This window comes from Drosophila navojoa, chromosome 3 (genome assembly GCF_054131105.1).
Source record: "Drosophila navojoa isolate 15081-1374.11 chromosome 3, UAZ_NAV_1.0, whole genome shotgun sequence".
NCBI classification, from domain to species: domain Eukaryota; kingdom Metazoa; phylum Arthropoda; class Insecta; order Diptera; family Drosophilidae; genus Drosophila; species Drosophila navojoa.
The window spans coordinates 18,811,929-18,829,674 of NC_142891.1; the positions used below are offsets into that span (position 1 = coordinate 18,811,929).

At 40.5% G+C, this 17,746-nt stretch overlaps 1 protein-coding gene across 1 annotated transcript; it reads left to right on the forward strand.

Annotated features, from left to right (window-relative positions):
• Positions 1–941: 941 nt before the first annotated feature.
• On the forward strand, positions 942–1,500 carry LOC115562586 (proteasome maturation protein). Its single transcript, XM_030384381.2, has one exon. The coding sequence runs from the start codon at positions 1,054–1,056 to the stop codon at positions 1,426–1,428; it is 375 nt and encodes a 124-aa protein (XP_030240241.1). The 5' UTR covers positions 942–1,053; the 3' UTR covers positions 1,429–1,500.
• The last annotated feature ends 16,246 nt before the right edge of the window (positions 1,501–17,746 follow it).

Below are 17,746 nucleotides of genomic sequence, written 5' to 3' on the forward strand. Positions count from 1 at the left end.
AAAAATGGATAATTAAAAGGGCTCTTGACATTTGCTTCGGTTCGGCATTTAAACTGAAATGTTTTACACAACTGTGTTAGAGGCAAACAAACTTTGATTTGGGTATTAATGATGCCAGCGGCATAAACAGCAACAGCCACCGCAGCCACACACAGACACACACACAGACACAGACACACACTCATACACACACGAGAAAACGAACACGTAGGCACACGTATATACACATACACACATATACACTTATACAGGCACACATGTTGCGGTTAGTCTGAGCCCGGGTCCTGGACAGGATCTTTGGCTGCTGAACGCTTCGGCTGAGCCGAAAACCCTAATCACGCCGTTTGCGTTGTCTACGTGACCCGCCTGCCAGTGGTTGAATTATGCAAAAAGCAAGCGACGTTGCTGGTGTTGCTGACGGTGGCTCCGACGGTGGCTGCCATCCTGCGGTCCTTCCCATATATGCGTCTGGCATGGAAATGGCTCGACTTAGTGGCGCAAATAATTAATTACACAGCGCATGCCGAAAACTCAGGTGAAAGTTGATAAGCCCAATTGCAAAACGCATACACACTTAAATGTATACTTATATATGGATGTAGCAGCTATAAAATACTATTTTATATATATAAAATCAGAATTTTAAATTTATAATTTTTTTTTAATAGTATCTTATTGTTATTTATTTTTTAACAATTTTTTTTTTTTTTTTTTTTTAAGTAAATGAATGAATAATGAATGAATTTAATCAAGTTTTATAACTGAAAAATTTATTAAAATACACTTAAAGTATTTTTTTAAAATTCAAGCAGATTATGTTGAGCTTAATTAATATTATTAATTCTATATATGAATATTTTAATAATTAATTAATTTTGAATATATTTTCTATACAACAGGCATATACTAGTCAATTACTTTTCCGTCAACTTCATATGCTAAGCTGTACAAAATTATGAAACTGTTCAACACTCTATCAACTGCAAAACAAAACAAATCACACACAACCAAAATACTTAACATAAAATCCTCTCTTAAGAAATACTCCCAGCAATGGAATTAAATCAGGTGAATGCCTCCAAGCTTAGTCTGCCGTCCAGTGAGCCGGATCGCCTCACCGCATTGGCCTTGCCGCAGATATTTTCCGACTCTCTCGTCTATAACGACGAATATAACTATATGCAGGACATGCAAGTGCTGCGCAACCAGGTGGGCCTGGCGCTGCCTCTGGTCATAGGCATGGAACGCTTCGTTGTCAGCAAGACGACCCGGCTGCCCTTCCTGCGCTCCAACAACTTCATGGACGATGTGCTCACCGGACGCTACAACGAGATCACCTTTGAGGAATATCTCAAGCGGCCCGACTATGAGCAGCCACTGCGTTTGCCGCACCTTATCATGGAGGAGTTGCTAGGCATTCACATATAAGAGAGTGAGAGAGAGGGAGAAGATATCGGTTCAGTGTTTTCCTTTGGCTTTTCTTGTTGTTTATTGCTTAAACAATTAAATATAAATGCTGTTGTTGCTGGACAAGTGTTGAGTTATGACGAATGAGTTTCCATAAGTTTTGTTACTATATTTAATCCATTACTTATCTTGCTCTTTACTTGCTCATTAACTGTGAGAGAAATGCTTGCGCTTTTCCCTACTCTATTTGTGTTGTCCTCTGACGTCATTTTTTGCACTCTTAATTGCTTTCTGCTCATCAACGTGGCGCAGCCTAGACGCGCCCACCTAGATGTTAGAGCCTTTAAAGAGCCTCACGTCATTTGACACGCCTATGAGGCGCTCATATTCCATTCCATGTGGAGATATGTGGAAGGGCTTCCGGTTTGCAGCAAACCTAATAACTGGAAGCTGTAAATAACATGGCGATTTCTGAGAGACTCAGTGAAAGAATCAAAAGCTTAGACGGACATGCCCAGCCACTAGACAAGCACACAAACATGCCACAAGCACACACATATGTAGCTGTGTGGGAGACACATGCACTCAGGGACTCAGCGCACACACACACACACACATACACACAGAGAGACGTCAAAGGCAGTTGCCAAACAACACCTCAGCTCGTGTAACACCAACACTTAGAAGTTCAAGTAGAAGCTTAACCTGCTGCCGTCGGCGACATTGCGACGTGGCGTGAGAAGTGAGAAGTGGCAACAACAGAGCCAGAGTCCTATGAAGCAAGAGTAAATTAAAACCGCAGACAAAAACACACACACACACACACAGAGAGAGACTGAAATGAGCGACAGGAGGAGGCGAGTGCTTTGCCTCAAAGACTTGGCGGTTTTTCGCAGTATACTTAATGAGGCGCAGCGCGGCCAGGATTTTCTGTGAAATGGGGACAAATCTGTATGAAGTACAGCTCTCTCTCACTCTATATCCCACTCTCTCTCTCTCCCTCTCTCTCTCACACAGTTTTTAGAGAGTCGGCTCTGTGAAATGTAATATTATTTTATTATGGCGTGTAAGTTGCGCATAACTAATGCGCTCACGACTCGACTAAAATTTCACTCAGCTGCTCATTTGGGACAGCGCGAAATCTGCATGCATACACACACACACATACATACATTCGCTTATATACATTTGTTTTATGGGTCAGCCTGGTTATGTATACGCACGGCTGGCCAGTTAGCTAAACTTTGTTGCGCCCGGCTTCCATTCGTTCGGCTCTTTGTTTTCACATGCAGCTCTCGGACTGTAAAATGGAAAGGCATTGCCACAGCCTAATGTACTGCACGTGCTGTCAGACAGCCCAAAAAAACAGAAGCGGATAACACAAAAAAACCTATTTTTATATCCATATATATATAAAGGGAACTATATCTAAATGTATCGCAGAGTGAAAATGATGAGCTCTATGTGTTGATTATGCGCTTGGCCTACTACAAATACCCGCCGCACCCAACTGCCTGCGAAACGAGCCCCGGCGCCTGGGCCCGGGCGCCATGATAAATGATGCCCGGGCAAGTCGGGCGCGCCCCAAAATTCGGCTTGTCCGGCAAGTAGATTAGCATTGAATTTGAATGGAAAATGAAAATGTTTTACACAGCACAAAATCTGCTGCCCATTGACTGGCCTAAGCTCAGTTCTCTTAGCTCTCGCTCTCTCTCTCTCTCTGTCTCTCTCTTTGTAGCAATAATCAAATGAACTAAATTGTCATAAATCAAAGTTAGTTGGAGTTGTCTGTCTCTACTGTCTACGGTCCATTCAGAGCACAGATAAAAATACGGTCTATCAAAGCATTTCGATGGCCAACACAAAGCGGCGATACTTAGCCGTGTTTGCTGCTCGCTGCACGGCTATTTGTCAGAGCTCGGATAAGAGATGAATGGCAGCTGGCCTGCTTAAGGCATTATTGAGTGAAAGTTGCCATCGATATATATTACTAGAAGCTGTGTGTGTGTGTGTGTGTGTGGGCAGCAGCTAAAGTCCAACTGCGCCCACTCGCGCCATCTGCAATTGGCCCAGTTGAGGCCTCAACTGCAATGGCAAATTATGCTTGACACGGCCTGTTATGCGAGTGAATTACAGAAGTGAGGCCAGCTATAAGTAGACAAATCAGCCCGAACACAAACAGGCAATAAAAGAGAAGCTCCAGCACCTACTTAATTGAGCAATTTTCTCTGCATGCGAAAGTGGGAGAGTGAGGGAGTGAGAGAGAGGGAGAGAGGGGAGAGCACTTACATGCTACTGCTGCCAAATTGTGTCTAAACACTTTACATTGCAATTAGTCAAGGAGGAAGTTTGGTGCATCTGGCTCCGGCTCGGTCTACGGCTCAGGTGTGGCCAGGGCCGCAGGGACACACGACTCTTGGCCCCAACTGCAGGCCGTAATTTTATTTTCGTGCCTTGTGTTTTCCCGTGTTGCTGCAGCATATTTAAGTGCTTTATTTGTTTTCATTTCGCCGCATTGTTTGCGAGGCGTTGAATTTAAATGGCGACACGTGTCTAGGCCGAGGCCAGCCATCGGGCTGTCTGCCTGTCTGGCTGTCTGGGCAATTGTAGTCTCAAGTGAGTGGGCAGAGATCGGCGAATGAGGTGCAGTTGGCCTTTAAGCTGGCTTGATTAACCGTGCCGCGGGCTCTGTATTAAATAAGTAGAGATAACTGGCTTGCATAAAACTTTTAATTGAACAAAGTGTAGGCGGTTGGGTGGACGGCGGGGCGGTTGCTCTTGCATGCCAATGACTTTTATACCTTTTCTGCCCGTTGGCCATTCATAATTACCGAAAGGAAGAAAAGCTGCGTTGCTGCTGCTCCTGCTGCTGCGTCAAATAAAAAGAACTGCAGGCAGTCCGAAAAACGCAGACAGACACCCACACCCACACACAAATACACACCGCCAAACAAGTAAGCACACAAATATCAAAGCAACGTTCGCGTCGGCAGCGCCTTTTCATCGCGTGTCTGTTTGCGGGTGCACTGAACTTGTATAGAAAGTGGCAGCAGCAGGAGCAGGGGATGCAGCAGCAGCAGCAGCAGGAGCAGCAGCAGCTGGGCTGGGCAGCTGGCGCTGAAAATGAGGCTGAGGTTGAGGTAGAAAATTGTTAAAATGATTTCCTGCATTGCACGCTACAAAAAACTTTAAATGCACAACATGCAACAACAACAACAACAGCAACAACAATAACAAAAACAACATGCAGTTCGTTATGGCTACAACATCCTGGGCAGCCGTGGGGCAGAGCCATGGCGGCCATGGAGGCTGGGCCCGAAGTTCGCGAAGCGCAACTTGCGAAACTTATGAAGCCTCAACTCCTTGCCAGTTGATTATGTTCAGCAAGTCTAATTAAAAGCAGTTGATGTTGCCATATTGGTCGCTTCTTCTAGTGCCTTTTCGCCATTATTAAAGCGTGCCAAGCAAAACGGAATTAATTGTATTTGTATTTTGCCAGTGAATAGTTAAAGGGGCTCTTAGAATTTATTTAAAACTATATTTTTATTTATTAAGAAGTTATTTAATTTAAAATAATGCCTAGATTCACTTTAAAAAGAACGAGGAATTTTGGCGTTTGTTTTGAAACTATTAAAAAATTCAACAAATTTAAAAATAGTTTATATGTGCTTTGATTACTATTAGAAAACTATATCCATAGAACAATAAGGTACTAATGAAAAAATAAACAAGTAAGAACGTTGCAGTCGGGCGCTACCGACTGCGGAATACTCATTCACAGTCCCTTTGTAAATTTAATTTAATTTGGCTTTAAAAAAAAATTAGTACAAAACAATTATGCTTTTTGATTATATTGTAGCTTTTGGTAATTTTTATCGAGTAATCGATAATTATTATATTGATCGTGCACTTTTTGAGTACAAATGTATGGTAATTTTCGTTAATAGCTTTCGGTCACACCTATTGCAGATTCTTTAGCGTTTGCTTACATTACAAAAGCGCGCTCTTTAGCATTCTAAGAATTGCGATGATTTCTGGATTTTCTAGCTGTTGTTGTAGTTTTGTCAGATGACGCTCTGTTATTACCTTATTGTATTTTAGCTACCAGTTTGCAAAGCAAAGCAATAGCGTGGGCGCTAAAGGCGTCGCAAGTTATGTTAGAGTGGCGGAGGTTCAAGTCTCCATCAGGGTTGAGTTTCTTTTTTTTTCATACATATTTCGTTTTTTATAAAATAGATATTTTATTCTTCTTAAAAAGCCCTCATATATGTATGTACGCATATATGCATGTATATGTATGTACATACATAAGTCTGCACGCATATGTAGCATCAAGCATTCCAGCCTTTCTTATGCACGCGCTCATTTGTATGTGTGTATGTATGTACACATAAATGCATACTCTAGCGTTGAAATGAGACTGATTTGTTTTTGCTTTGTTTTTGAATTTACCATCCGCTACTCTCATAACAAGAATCTTATTTTTGGATTTCATTTTAATTACTATTGTTGACAGTAGGCGGTAGCGCTGTCGGCAAAGGCGCCGGCTAAATATGTTTTTGTTATTTTGACAAACATGGCTTGGGTGCGAGTTCAAATCCCGCGGAAAACTCTTTTTTGTAAATTGAAGATTTTGTTATTTTAGCTTCTTTTATATTTTTTAAATATTTAAATTTTATTTTTAAATTTTATAAAAATGTTTCCTTCCGTGTTATCAATGCCTATTAAGCCTATTTGTATATACATGTACATACATAGATAGCTCAGGCATATAAATGTCGTAATTTGATACTACAAATGCCGATTGCCACGCCCCTAGTGGCCGTAGACACATCATTTTTGGCCAGTTCTTAGAAAGAGCTAACGGTAACGTAAATGCGAAATTTGAATGCTTACGCTCAAAAAATGTGAAAATTACAGGGTATTTTTCGATATGCCATGCCCCCAAAGAGGCGTGATAATTATTTTTGGGGCATCGATAGAGGAGGTTACCAGTAACTCAACTATCCAAATTTGAAGCTTCTAGGTCTTAAACTGTAGGAGATATAAAGTTTTGCGGTTTGCCACGCCCCCTTTGGGCGGATATATATCCACCATAGCTTGTTGGACTTGGGTGGTCAACTCGCGTATATATACCAAATTACAAGTCTCTAGCATCAATAGTGCCTAAAATATAGCCAAATTTGAAAAATTACTATATCTTCAGGTCCGATTTGCCACGCCCACAGTAGGCGTAGACATAAAATTTTTCCATCAGTCATTATAGAATTATAGCATTAGCTCACGTGCGAAATTTCAACGTTCTAGCTTTAGAACTTTAGGAGATACAGTTTTATCTGATTTGCCACGCCCCCAATGGGCGTAGATATATCCACCATAGCTTTTTGGACTTGGGGGGTCAACGCGGATCTACATACCAAATTTCAACTTTCTAGCTCTTCAACTAACATGATTTCTGGTATATCGGAAAATGCATTTTCCGATTTGCCACGCCCCTAGTGGGCGGATCGGGAAAATTTTAACACTTTATAAATCGGAGCTATACACGAGTATGTGTTCCAAATTTCAAGTCTCTAGCTTCAATAGCGGCGAAATGAACTGCGTTCATACGGACAGACGGACAGACGGACAGACGGACAGACGGACAGACGGACGGACGGACGGACAGCAAGACGGACATTGCACAAAACCAATATACTAATTCACTTCGTGAATGAGTATAATAATTCACTTCGTGAATGAGTATAAAAATAAAAATAAATAAATAAATAAAAAATAAAATGGGGTAGTTAAAAGAAGATTGGATTTACAGTGGATAGTTGAATGAAAATAGTTTTTTACTAAAATATAATAATATATAGCCAAACAATATTTTAATAAAATAATTAGGCTCTTCATAGGATACATTTTTGACTAAAATAAGTTCAAGTATATATTAAAAAAAAAAAAAAAAATTACAATGATATAAAAGCAAATATAAGAAATGCAGTTTTTTCTTCTGTAACAACGTCTTTTAGGAGTTTGCTCAAGAGTGCTTACTATGCATATTTAATTAATCTCACGCAAAAGTTAAAGAAACGCTTAAACAAGCCTTAGAAACCTTACTTATTACGCATTTAAGTTCCGCAGTCCACCAAATTTCAGACTTGAACTTTCCCATTTTGCATTTACAATGATTGTTTAAGTTCAATATAAATTCCAAATTTACAATCAAAAAGAAGTTTTACATAAATATTTAACAGAATTCGAGGACAACAAGTAATCGCATATGAATAACCCACACTTTGGCCATGCCTTGAATGGAAATACGAAATAATATAAATTAAGAAAGAAAACTGTTTGCTTATTGCAGATATGGAAATGCTCACAGTCCGGCCTCTCCGCACATTCTCGAAAAGTCGTGCGTTCCCTTGCGATTAAGCTGTCATAAGAAACAGACCAGAAGATGTGAAGCTTTTTTATGCAAATGTAATATTTAATCATAAGTCGGCTACGTAATTGCACAGAGCAATAAAATTAATCAGAAATACTCGGAGAAAAAACAAAAATTTACGCTAAATTGAGCAGCGCAGATGCCGCCATTTCTTAAGGCTTAAGTGTGTGTGTGTGTGCGTGTGTGTGTGAGTGCGTGTGTGCAGATGAATGCCAACTCGTATATAAATCGAACAATAGCAAAAGTAATGCTTATCAATTATGAATCAATGAAAGGCAGAGCACGGCAGAGCGTGTGTGTGAGAGAGAGAGAGACAGAGAGAGAGGGAGAGAGGGAGAGAGAACACACACGACATTGCCGGCAGAAATTGTACAATTGTGCGGAAAGGAGGCTTTGAGATTGGGCAATCCCCGGCCGCTGCTGCCATGCATCAGGCGATATACAAACGTCGTACATATGTCGTCATTACGGTTGCATTGTGTTTGTTTTAATCAGCGGCTCAGGCGGCTCTGGCGGCGGCGGCAAAATGTTTGCAGCCCAGCCGAAGAAAAACGCCGAAATGGTTGCCAACCAAAAAGAAAAAAAAGAAAAGCAACAGAAAAAAGAGAATGGCATCAAGCAAATCAAATCGGCAGAAAATAAACCAAGTGAAAGTGTTGGCCTCTGGTGCTGGCAGCGCAGATACCCTGGAAATTGTTGTAATGGCTGAGCGCCATGAAGGCAGCAGTTGGGGAGAGCTGTAGAGATGTGTCTACCAGAGCAGAACCTGAAGCTGAGAGAAAACTAAAACTGCTTCACATTTGAGAATTTGAATTAGTACTTGTATTAGTCAATTGAACATTAATGATATATATCGATACTATAAAAGTTCCTAAAGTCTATAACAATAGATATATATCATTAATGTTCAATTAACTAATATAAGTACTAATTCAAATTCTCAAATGTGAAGCATTTTTAAGCTAGAATCTTTGCTTTGCTTGAGCTTATTTGATTAAACTTGTCAACCTACTTTTCAGATAAATATTTAATAATGACAATATATATCGTTTTTATATCTTATAAATCTACTAATATTTCAGCTGCTCTATTGCCCACTACTGGGTATCGAAAGGCATCTAGTTTTGCACGTATATTTCGTTTTTATCGCCGTACATCCTTCTATAGAGCGCATTCGCATTCGCATTGCCCTCGCCCTTGCCTTCGCCTTTCATTTCAATGGGAACGTCAACGGAGCGCGCTCGCCTGAGCTTTACAGGCTTTGCCCCTAGCTAGCTAGCTAGTCGGGCTGTCTAGTTAGTTGGCTGACTGGCTTTCTGCTTGCCGCCATTTTTATTTCCAATTGGGAAGCAATAAATGTGCGCGTGCGTTGGCAACACTGCCAACAGCAACAACACAACAACAGCAACAACAACAACAGCAACAACAACAGCAACAGCAGCCTTGCCAAACAATGAAAAAGACAAACAATCAGCAATCATGCCAAAATTTGTTTTCATTTTTGTGGCGCCCGCAAACACACGCATACAAATACACACACATACATACGTGCACGCACACACATGAATGCAGACGTCCTGTGATTGCCGGCAGGGCCATTTGGCATTGATTGAAGTGTATTTGTCATGTAGCCAAAAAGTGTTGCTATTCTTGGTGTTGTTGCTGTTGTTGTTGTTGCTGTTGCTGCAGCAACTCCTTCGATGCGTCGGGCCTTAACAAATTACTTGAACCATTCGACCGACAGCCAGTCAAATTCGACAATTGTCTACATTGCTCAACTATCGAATACAATCTATTGTTTATCGTTATCGGTCTTTATGGCTGAACAGTTCCCGGAGTGGCTGACTCCAGCTGCTGTTGCAGCTCAAGCCCCAATCGAAAGAAATTGATTAGAGCTTGAGCTCGTTTGCTGTTTGCTCTTTACAGCAGAGCAGAATAAATAAAGATGTGTTTATTTTACATACATGCACATTCATGTATGTAGATGGAGAGTAAATAATTGTGTATGGGTAAAACATATATACATATATGTATATATTCGCTTTATATAGTCCATCTCACCTGAGCCTGCGTGGGCATAATTATTATTTTGTTGGCTTGGCTAAGCATGCTAAAAACATCTGGCTCTGTCGGCTGCGGTTGCCACTCAAAACAGGAACATCTTATTTAGCAAACACACACACACACACACACACACACACACACACCTATACATATACACCCATATATATGCAGATTAACCATAATTTTAGTGCCGCCTGGCACGACAACCACAAATTTTAGAATTATGACATGAACATGCCATTGCTCGGAACGGTGTCACGCCCATTTAGCTGCCTATATTTTTTCATTTTCCATGACATTTGCACGAAACGCCAGGCCAGGAAACGACAGCCAGGCTAATAGGAATAAACATATATATTTATAAATATATGTATACAAACATAGCCAGGTATATCGCCTGGTGTAAACAATAAATAATAATATATGCACAAAGCTGCACTTGGCTCGTTTCCGTGGCTCTGATTGAACTATTTTCACTATCCAGATTGTGGGACTGATAAAAGGATAATTGAGCTGAAAGCTTGGGGCGAGCTTGAATAATGGGTTTATGGTCCAGGTCATGCAAAAGTAAAAAGTATAAAATATAAATAAATAAATTTAGAAAATACCTGCAAATATATTTGCTTAGTTCGGGTGCCTCAACTTCCAATCATGGAAAAGTAAGCAATATATAAATAAATGTATTTAGAAAATATCAGAGAAAATATTTAATTGATTATTTAATCATACCCAAATGCTTTTGTTTCGTTTCTGGCTGAAATAAAACGTATTTCTGAACTTATTAGGCCATGATTCACATTCGTAACATTTGCATTTGCGTCTAGTTTTAGTCACATTCGCAGCGAATTGGCTGCTAAGATATGCGCAGGAAGTGCCAAAGGAATACGCAATAAAAGGCAAGTGGCACGATAAAAAGCCATTAATGGAGCTAAAGTAGCTAAATAAGAGAGCGCTGATAACAAATAATAACATTTAGATAGACACGCAAGGAAGCGCTTTGCATTTACCATTTACCAAAAAAAAAACGAGAAGAAAAAGAGAGGAAAAATCCAACTGCACGCGACGGACACGCAAGACTTGAGGCAAAAGTCAAGGAACGAATCTATTTGGCAATTGAAAATGTTTTTTTTCCTGCTTTTTTTTTTGAGGTTCGGTGCCAAAGTCGAGAGAGACCGTTGTCAAATGGCGAGAACACGTGCGGAAATCCACTGAAGCTGGCCAAGGCTCATAAGGAAATTGTCATAAATAACAAATGGAAATTGCTCAGGCGAGAAAGCAGGGCATTCCAATCCGAGATAATAATTAATGGGGTACATGTGAGAGATGTTGTGGAAGAGATTATAATGCAAAATAATATATAGTTGACTCTTCAAGCTAATATCTTTTCCGTTACTCAGCTACAGGGTATGGCCTAGTCTAGCATTGACTGACGCTCGGTGTTTCATTTGTTTCGTTACTTTCGGCTGTTGGCTTTGCCTAGCTTTTGGCACTAAATTCCGTTCTAGTTGGTTGTGAACGAGTGCGGGGAGGCGGTGAGCATGGCGGGTATGGTCAGGGTGGGCAGAAGGGTGGTGAGGGTGGGCGGGACCAGCGCTTGTGTGTGGCAACTGGGCTAAAGTGAAAATCACACTATATTTCAATTTCATGCGGCAGTGCACAGTGCGGCGGCGCGTCTGCAGATTTATGACTAAATTCACATACAAGCAGCTAATAAAATGCCGAGCTAAGCATTTGTGCTTTGCTTTAAAAACGGAAAACTATTTTGGCGAATGTTTGCCAAAGCTGATTGCGTATACGCAGCGTGTGCGCCCTCTCAAATGTTTATGGGCGCCCTTTGTCGCTGGGAAGAGGCGCTGTAATTTTTTTCCCTCTCTCTCTCTCTCTCTGTCTCTCTTTGCCTCTGCTGCTGCTTTTCCTTCGTCTCGGCTCTTGTGCTCAATCTCTTTTGCTAAAATATTTCTTGTGTCAGCGTTAAAATTTCACTGAAGTGCCTGTCGCCTGTGCAAACATTGTAGCTTCCTTTTTCCTTTTTTTTTTTTGGTGCTGCTTGTTCTTTTTCTTCTACTTTTTTTTGTGTCCTATACTCAAGGGTGTTGCAAAGAGTTTATGCTGTGACTCTGTGTGTGTGAGTGTGTGTGTATGCCTGAAAACTTTGATCCCTTAATGCCAATAAAACGTTCGCATGTCTTCCAGGCGTGTTGCGTCAGTTTTTATGCTTGCCGAGTTTTGCATACTTCAATGCATGTGATGAACTGCCTGTCTGGCTGCCTGATAAGCAGCAGGCGGCAATTCTTGCCGGCTTACTGCCAAATAGGTGGCCGCCCGCTGCGCGACTCATCGAAGCTCGTAGCTCGCTGCAAACTTTATCTGCTTCAGCTGGCATCCGGCAAATGGCGTCAAATGAGCTCGACCCGCCCGGGGCTGGGAGCCACAAAAGCTCGCTAATTATGACGCGTGCGAACTTCGGGCGCGTCCTGCCTGTCCAGGCGAGAATGCTTACGCAGCCCTTTAGCGGACGTGATGCAGCAACAATGATGCGTTAATTGCAAAAATAATTAATAATATTGCCAAGCAACTATTGCCGCGGCTACTGCGCGCTGCACACTCCCCACTCCCCGCTCCACACTCGTGTAACGGGACACACATGCTGCCCCAGCATTCGATTATGTAACTCAATCGCTGCTTACGTTACATAAAGCGCAGAAAAATAATTCATATATGTGTGTATGTGTGTGTATATGTCATATGTAATTTGCTGAGACTGCGATAATATGTGTAAAAGTTGCACGGGATGTAATAAGTAATCTATTCAATAATACGCATTACCGTTTCTATAGAGATAAATACATTTTTGACCTACGTTGAAAATGAATTAATATGATTGAGCTGGCCGAAAGCAAGTTGACATTCTGAGTGTATGTAATCTGAAAGGTTTATATATTTATTATCATTATCTTTTGATAATTTTGAGAGAAAATGAAATTTAATAGGAATTATTTATTATTTATTATTATCTAATAATAATTATAATAATAGTAATAATAATATAATAAAAATATATATACAACGTAATACATATACAAAAGTAGTAAGTATTATGTATAATAATTCATCAGACAATGAAAATATTTATACGACTTTAACTGTTTCCATTAATGAAAAGATATATACATACATATATACATACATATATATCTGATTAATGAAGTAAATGAACAAATAATATTTAAACCTTAAGTTTCATTAATGATTGTCAAAATATATGTAACATTTTATATATATACAAATTTTTATATTCTAAATTAAATGGTTCATATTCATACGCATATGCATGTCATGCACATAAAAATATGTGCCATAGTATATTCATTTAATGAGGGGAAATCATTTAAATTTAGACTGAAGCTATTGAAGTCGAAATTTATTTATTTATTGTATTTCTACTAATATGTACTAATGGAATCTGGAATACAAGAAATACTCGTATATCTATCGGCCTTTTAATCAAACGGAACATATACATATATATATGAAATATTGTGTATATTTCTCAGTTAGGAATAAAATATTTAAAAAATATATTAAGCTCCCACTCATTCTTTCTTTCCATATCAAACAGAGAGAGAGAGAGGGCTCTACATTGCTCTACCTCTTGTTCAGTCTATCTCTTCTATCTCTCTCTCTCTCTCTCTCTGGTTTCCCTCTCACCACAGTTATTAATATTTATTCGCAAAATGTTTTTCCGTTTTCCATTCGGTTCAGCCTGAAGTTGAGTTCGCTCTCTCTCTCTCTCTCTCTCGCTCGCTCGCTCGCTCGCATGGATGATGGGAGCGTATGCCATGGGGGCAACTGTCAAGTGCCTTTCATGTGTCAGCTGCTGCGGCTGCTGCTATCGCAAAGCGCATCTTTCGGGGCGATGCCGTTGGCATTTTGACATGTCGCTTATGTTGTGCGAGCGCTTGCTTAGAATGCGTTCCTTGTCAAAGTGCTGTCAGCTTTGTGTCAGCTGGCGGAGTCGGCCAAGTTGGCCAAGTTGGCCAAGTTTGGGCGCCTCGGCTCATTGCACATACGCCCAGTGGGCCCGGCCGCGGCACAGCCAATCGGATCGGCTAAGCGGGCGGGCGAGCAGGGGCAGCAGCAGCAGGAGTTGCTTTTGGCCCGCTTGCTCTTTTAATTAATATTGATGCCGCATTAACAATGTGTATTTTTTTTCTAGCTACTGAGGCACTGATTAAATGTGACTAATGATTTTTGATGGGGCTCAAACAAAACGCTTTGTTGCCAGTCTAATTAAGCCCGGTCGTGGCTTGAGCTGCTGCTGCTGCTGCCAAAACAAATGCGCATTGTCTTTAAGGCTTAATTACTGCGGCTTCATTTAAGCCAGGCCATGTTGGCCGCTTCTTGTTTAAAGTTTCACTTGGCCAAAAACGAGCGACTTGACTGCAATTGTTCAGCTGCTTTTTGTTCGTGGCAACAGAAGAGACTGCTCTTGCTGGCCTGCCAGAGATTATTGAAACTGTTTTCTAATCAGCACAAAGTGCTACGGTTTCTGTTTGTTGTTTCACTTGTGTGTATGCTCTGCCCCGCTGCCCCCTCTCTCTTTCTCTGTCTGTACTTGTCCATAAACTTGACTATTTGACTTGGGCAATGCATGAGCCAAAAGGCATCTTCGCACTGATATGACCAAGCCAGCTGCAATGCCGACGAACTAACCAATCTAGCAGCCGAGCTACACAGTTGTCACAATGACATTGACATCAGCAGGAGCAGCAGCAGCAGCAGGAGCAGCAGCAGGTCAGCACAGCGAGTTGCCCTGATATGAATGTGCAGCCCTATTTGCTATTTGCTATCTGCCCTGCGTTGTTGTAACTAAATACAATGCGAGCTGGTGTTGCGGCTGGGCCTCAGTCGTATGCCAGGGCGAGTGCGGTCAAACCAAAATTCATTACATTGAAAGCATTTTTATTTTCAGCTTACGCTCAGACATTATATATGTGTGTGTGGGTGGGAGGATAGAGTTGTGCTTGATTTCCGTTTAGCTGCACACACGAGGCACTTTAATCGCAGAAGCGAAGAGCGCAGCCAGTGCATTATTCTCAGAGAAAATTTCAATTAAAACCGCGTCAATCTTCAGCCATAACAGCTGGTAAACAAGAGATTGTTGCCCTTTGCAACAAGATTGTTGCACTTGGCAGGGAAATACATTCGAAAACTGAAAATTGCCAATTCTCCAGTTTTCACTTTAATTAGCAGAGCATAAATCTCTCTCTTTCATTATTCAGCTGCACATGTTCAGTTTGTTGAACCTGAAAACTGTTGTTCAGTGCAATCATATTGTTCAGTGGGCACTTGCTAAGCCAATAAGCGTGCGTTTTTACATCTTCAATGGGTGGCAAACCGAGCGCATGGCAATTGCTGTTGAACAAGGAGTAAATCCGTATCGGAAGGGCTGGCCAAAGTGAACAGACAGCAGCAGCAGGAGCAGCAGCAGCGCAGAGAGATAATAAAACTTAGCAGCTCTGATGCCTCAAATGAAAAATGCAAGCTTCAAGCGTACGCAATAGCAACGTGGCCAAAGGCAAACAAAGGCCAAGGATTGCGTCAAATGAAGCGCACATCTTTGCTGCTCCTGCTCCTGCTGCTGCTGCTGCGGCTGCTGCTGCTGCTGCTGCGTTTGCCTTTGGTTTCGGTTTTGGTTTTGGTTTTGGTTTTGGTATTGGTTTGTCTGACCATTGTTTGAAACGCAGCGACAACAATGCAACGACGTCTGGGCAGTCGCCGCGAAACTAGTTGCTAAAGAGCCAACAAAGAAGACTCTTGTTGCTGTCCACTGAGACGATGAATTTCAATTAACAAAGGGCAACATTGCCAGTGGCCAGACAGCAGCCATCGCCATATAATCGCCATCGACAGGCCATCCTAAACAGATGCCAAGAGGATAACGGGACAGCGCCATAATGAGTCACAAATGCTCTGAGAATAGCTAACAATTGTCGTTCAGCTCTTTCTATTGTATACATATTTCATGATTTGCACTATTTATGGCCGCAATTTCGCTCTCTCAATGTGGCGAAGCCAACTCTATAAAGTTGGCTTAGTTCGCATTCAGCTGCTGCACATGCGGCACAGGGCAAAGTCAACAGCAAATAGTTTCGAGCACGAGCTCAACAATTACAGCCAGCGTCACGTTTGTAACAACAGCATTTTAATACGAGGCGGAGCAGCAGCAAAATACGCTTTTTAATTTGTGCAACGGAGCCCACACGGCGTATACGCAACGCAGACTTCCGACCATAACAAACGGCACAAATTATGTACGTGTGTGCGCAATTTGTGCGCCCAAAAAGTGCTACGTGTGTGTGACCCAAAATCATTAGCAATATGAGCAGCAGTTTGCATTAAAAACAATGCCCAGGCAGCGCCACGAGATAAAAAAAAGGGAGAAGCAAAAAGAGAAAGCAGGGAAAAATGTGGAAAAAAAAAATAAATAAATATAAACATATATAACAGTGTTGCCCCTTTTTGTTGTGTGTGGCCGAAGGTTAAATTAAATGGCTAAATGATAAGCATTTGGGTTAAATTGCTAGCTAACACACACACACGCATACGCACACACTCACGCACACCTAAGCACACACATACATATAAAGCTACTCCTTTTTTGAATGCGTGTGCAGTCGCGTCTAATGTTTTTAATAGCAAAAGTTATAATGAATTTGTTGAGCAGCAACAACAACAAGAGGAAGAGGAAGAGAAGAGTGAGAGAGAGAGGAATAATAGAAGTCGTAATATGAGAAGCTGTGACACCAACAATAAGCGGATTCTGGGCATACGGCTTTGATTGTCTGCCCATTTGTTTGCCCGTTTGTGTGTGTGTGTGCGTGTGCGTGTGCGTGTGTTGAGGCATTGGGCAGCCGAGGCTTTTAGTGTGGACCCCGTATAAATTACGAATTTTGTCAACGTTAACAACCACCGAAATTATGCTATGTTTTTTGGTTTGTTAGGCAATCAGCAGCGCAGTCGACGCAGGCAGCGCAGTCAACGCCGACAGCGCGGGCAGGCGCAGGCCTTTATTTTATTTTTAGTGAGCTCTTGGCGGCCCAGCCGCCTGTCAGCATTAAATGCCCCTTTTGATGCCCTGTACTCATCAAATCTCTGACAATGGGGTATCAGCCCAATTTGTGCAATGATTGAAGCGGAAATGTATAAATAATTGATATTGATATTGATGTTTCTGATTTGAGTAGAAGACATTGATTAGACTTGGCTATGATGTAAAGGGTGGCACATCAGCTTGAAATAAAATTATGTTAGATATTATAATTATAATATATTTTATTTATTTACTATTCTACATTTACTCATTTTTATCTAATTCCTAATCAAAATATGCCAGCTTTAAAATTTAGGTCTCCTATCATTCAAAATCTCATATAGCTCTTCTTTTTTATTTAAATGAACATATTCATATTCTGTATTTTATTCGTTTTGTTTTATTTATTTATTTTATTTTTTATTTTATTTTTATTTTATTTTTTTACATTAAATAAATAGACTAAAATTATCTGCTTAATTTATTCCAATAAATTTATATAAAATATTTTTGTGTGTACCAATATAAATAAATAAATTTTTCATTACTTAAAAGCTCTTTATATTCTCTTCTGTCATGATAAATTTATTTATATGATATTTATTGAAGGTATGAAAAAATCTTTTTTTTTTTTTTTTTTTTTTTTTTTTGTAAATAAAAAATTCTCTAAAATATTCGTTTACATTAAAAGAAAAAATTCAATCAATTCAATTGTTATATATGTTCATGTGTGTTTATTAAATTATCAA

Excerpts from the sequence above, each read along its gene's own strand:
- LOC115562586 (XM_030384381.2), top strand. The coding sequence starts at position 1,054 with ATGGAATTAAATCAGGTGAATGCCTCCAAGCTTAGTCTGCCGTCCAGT.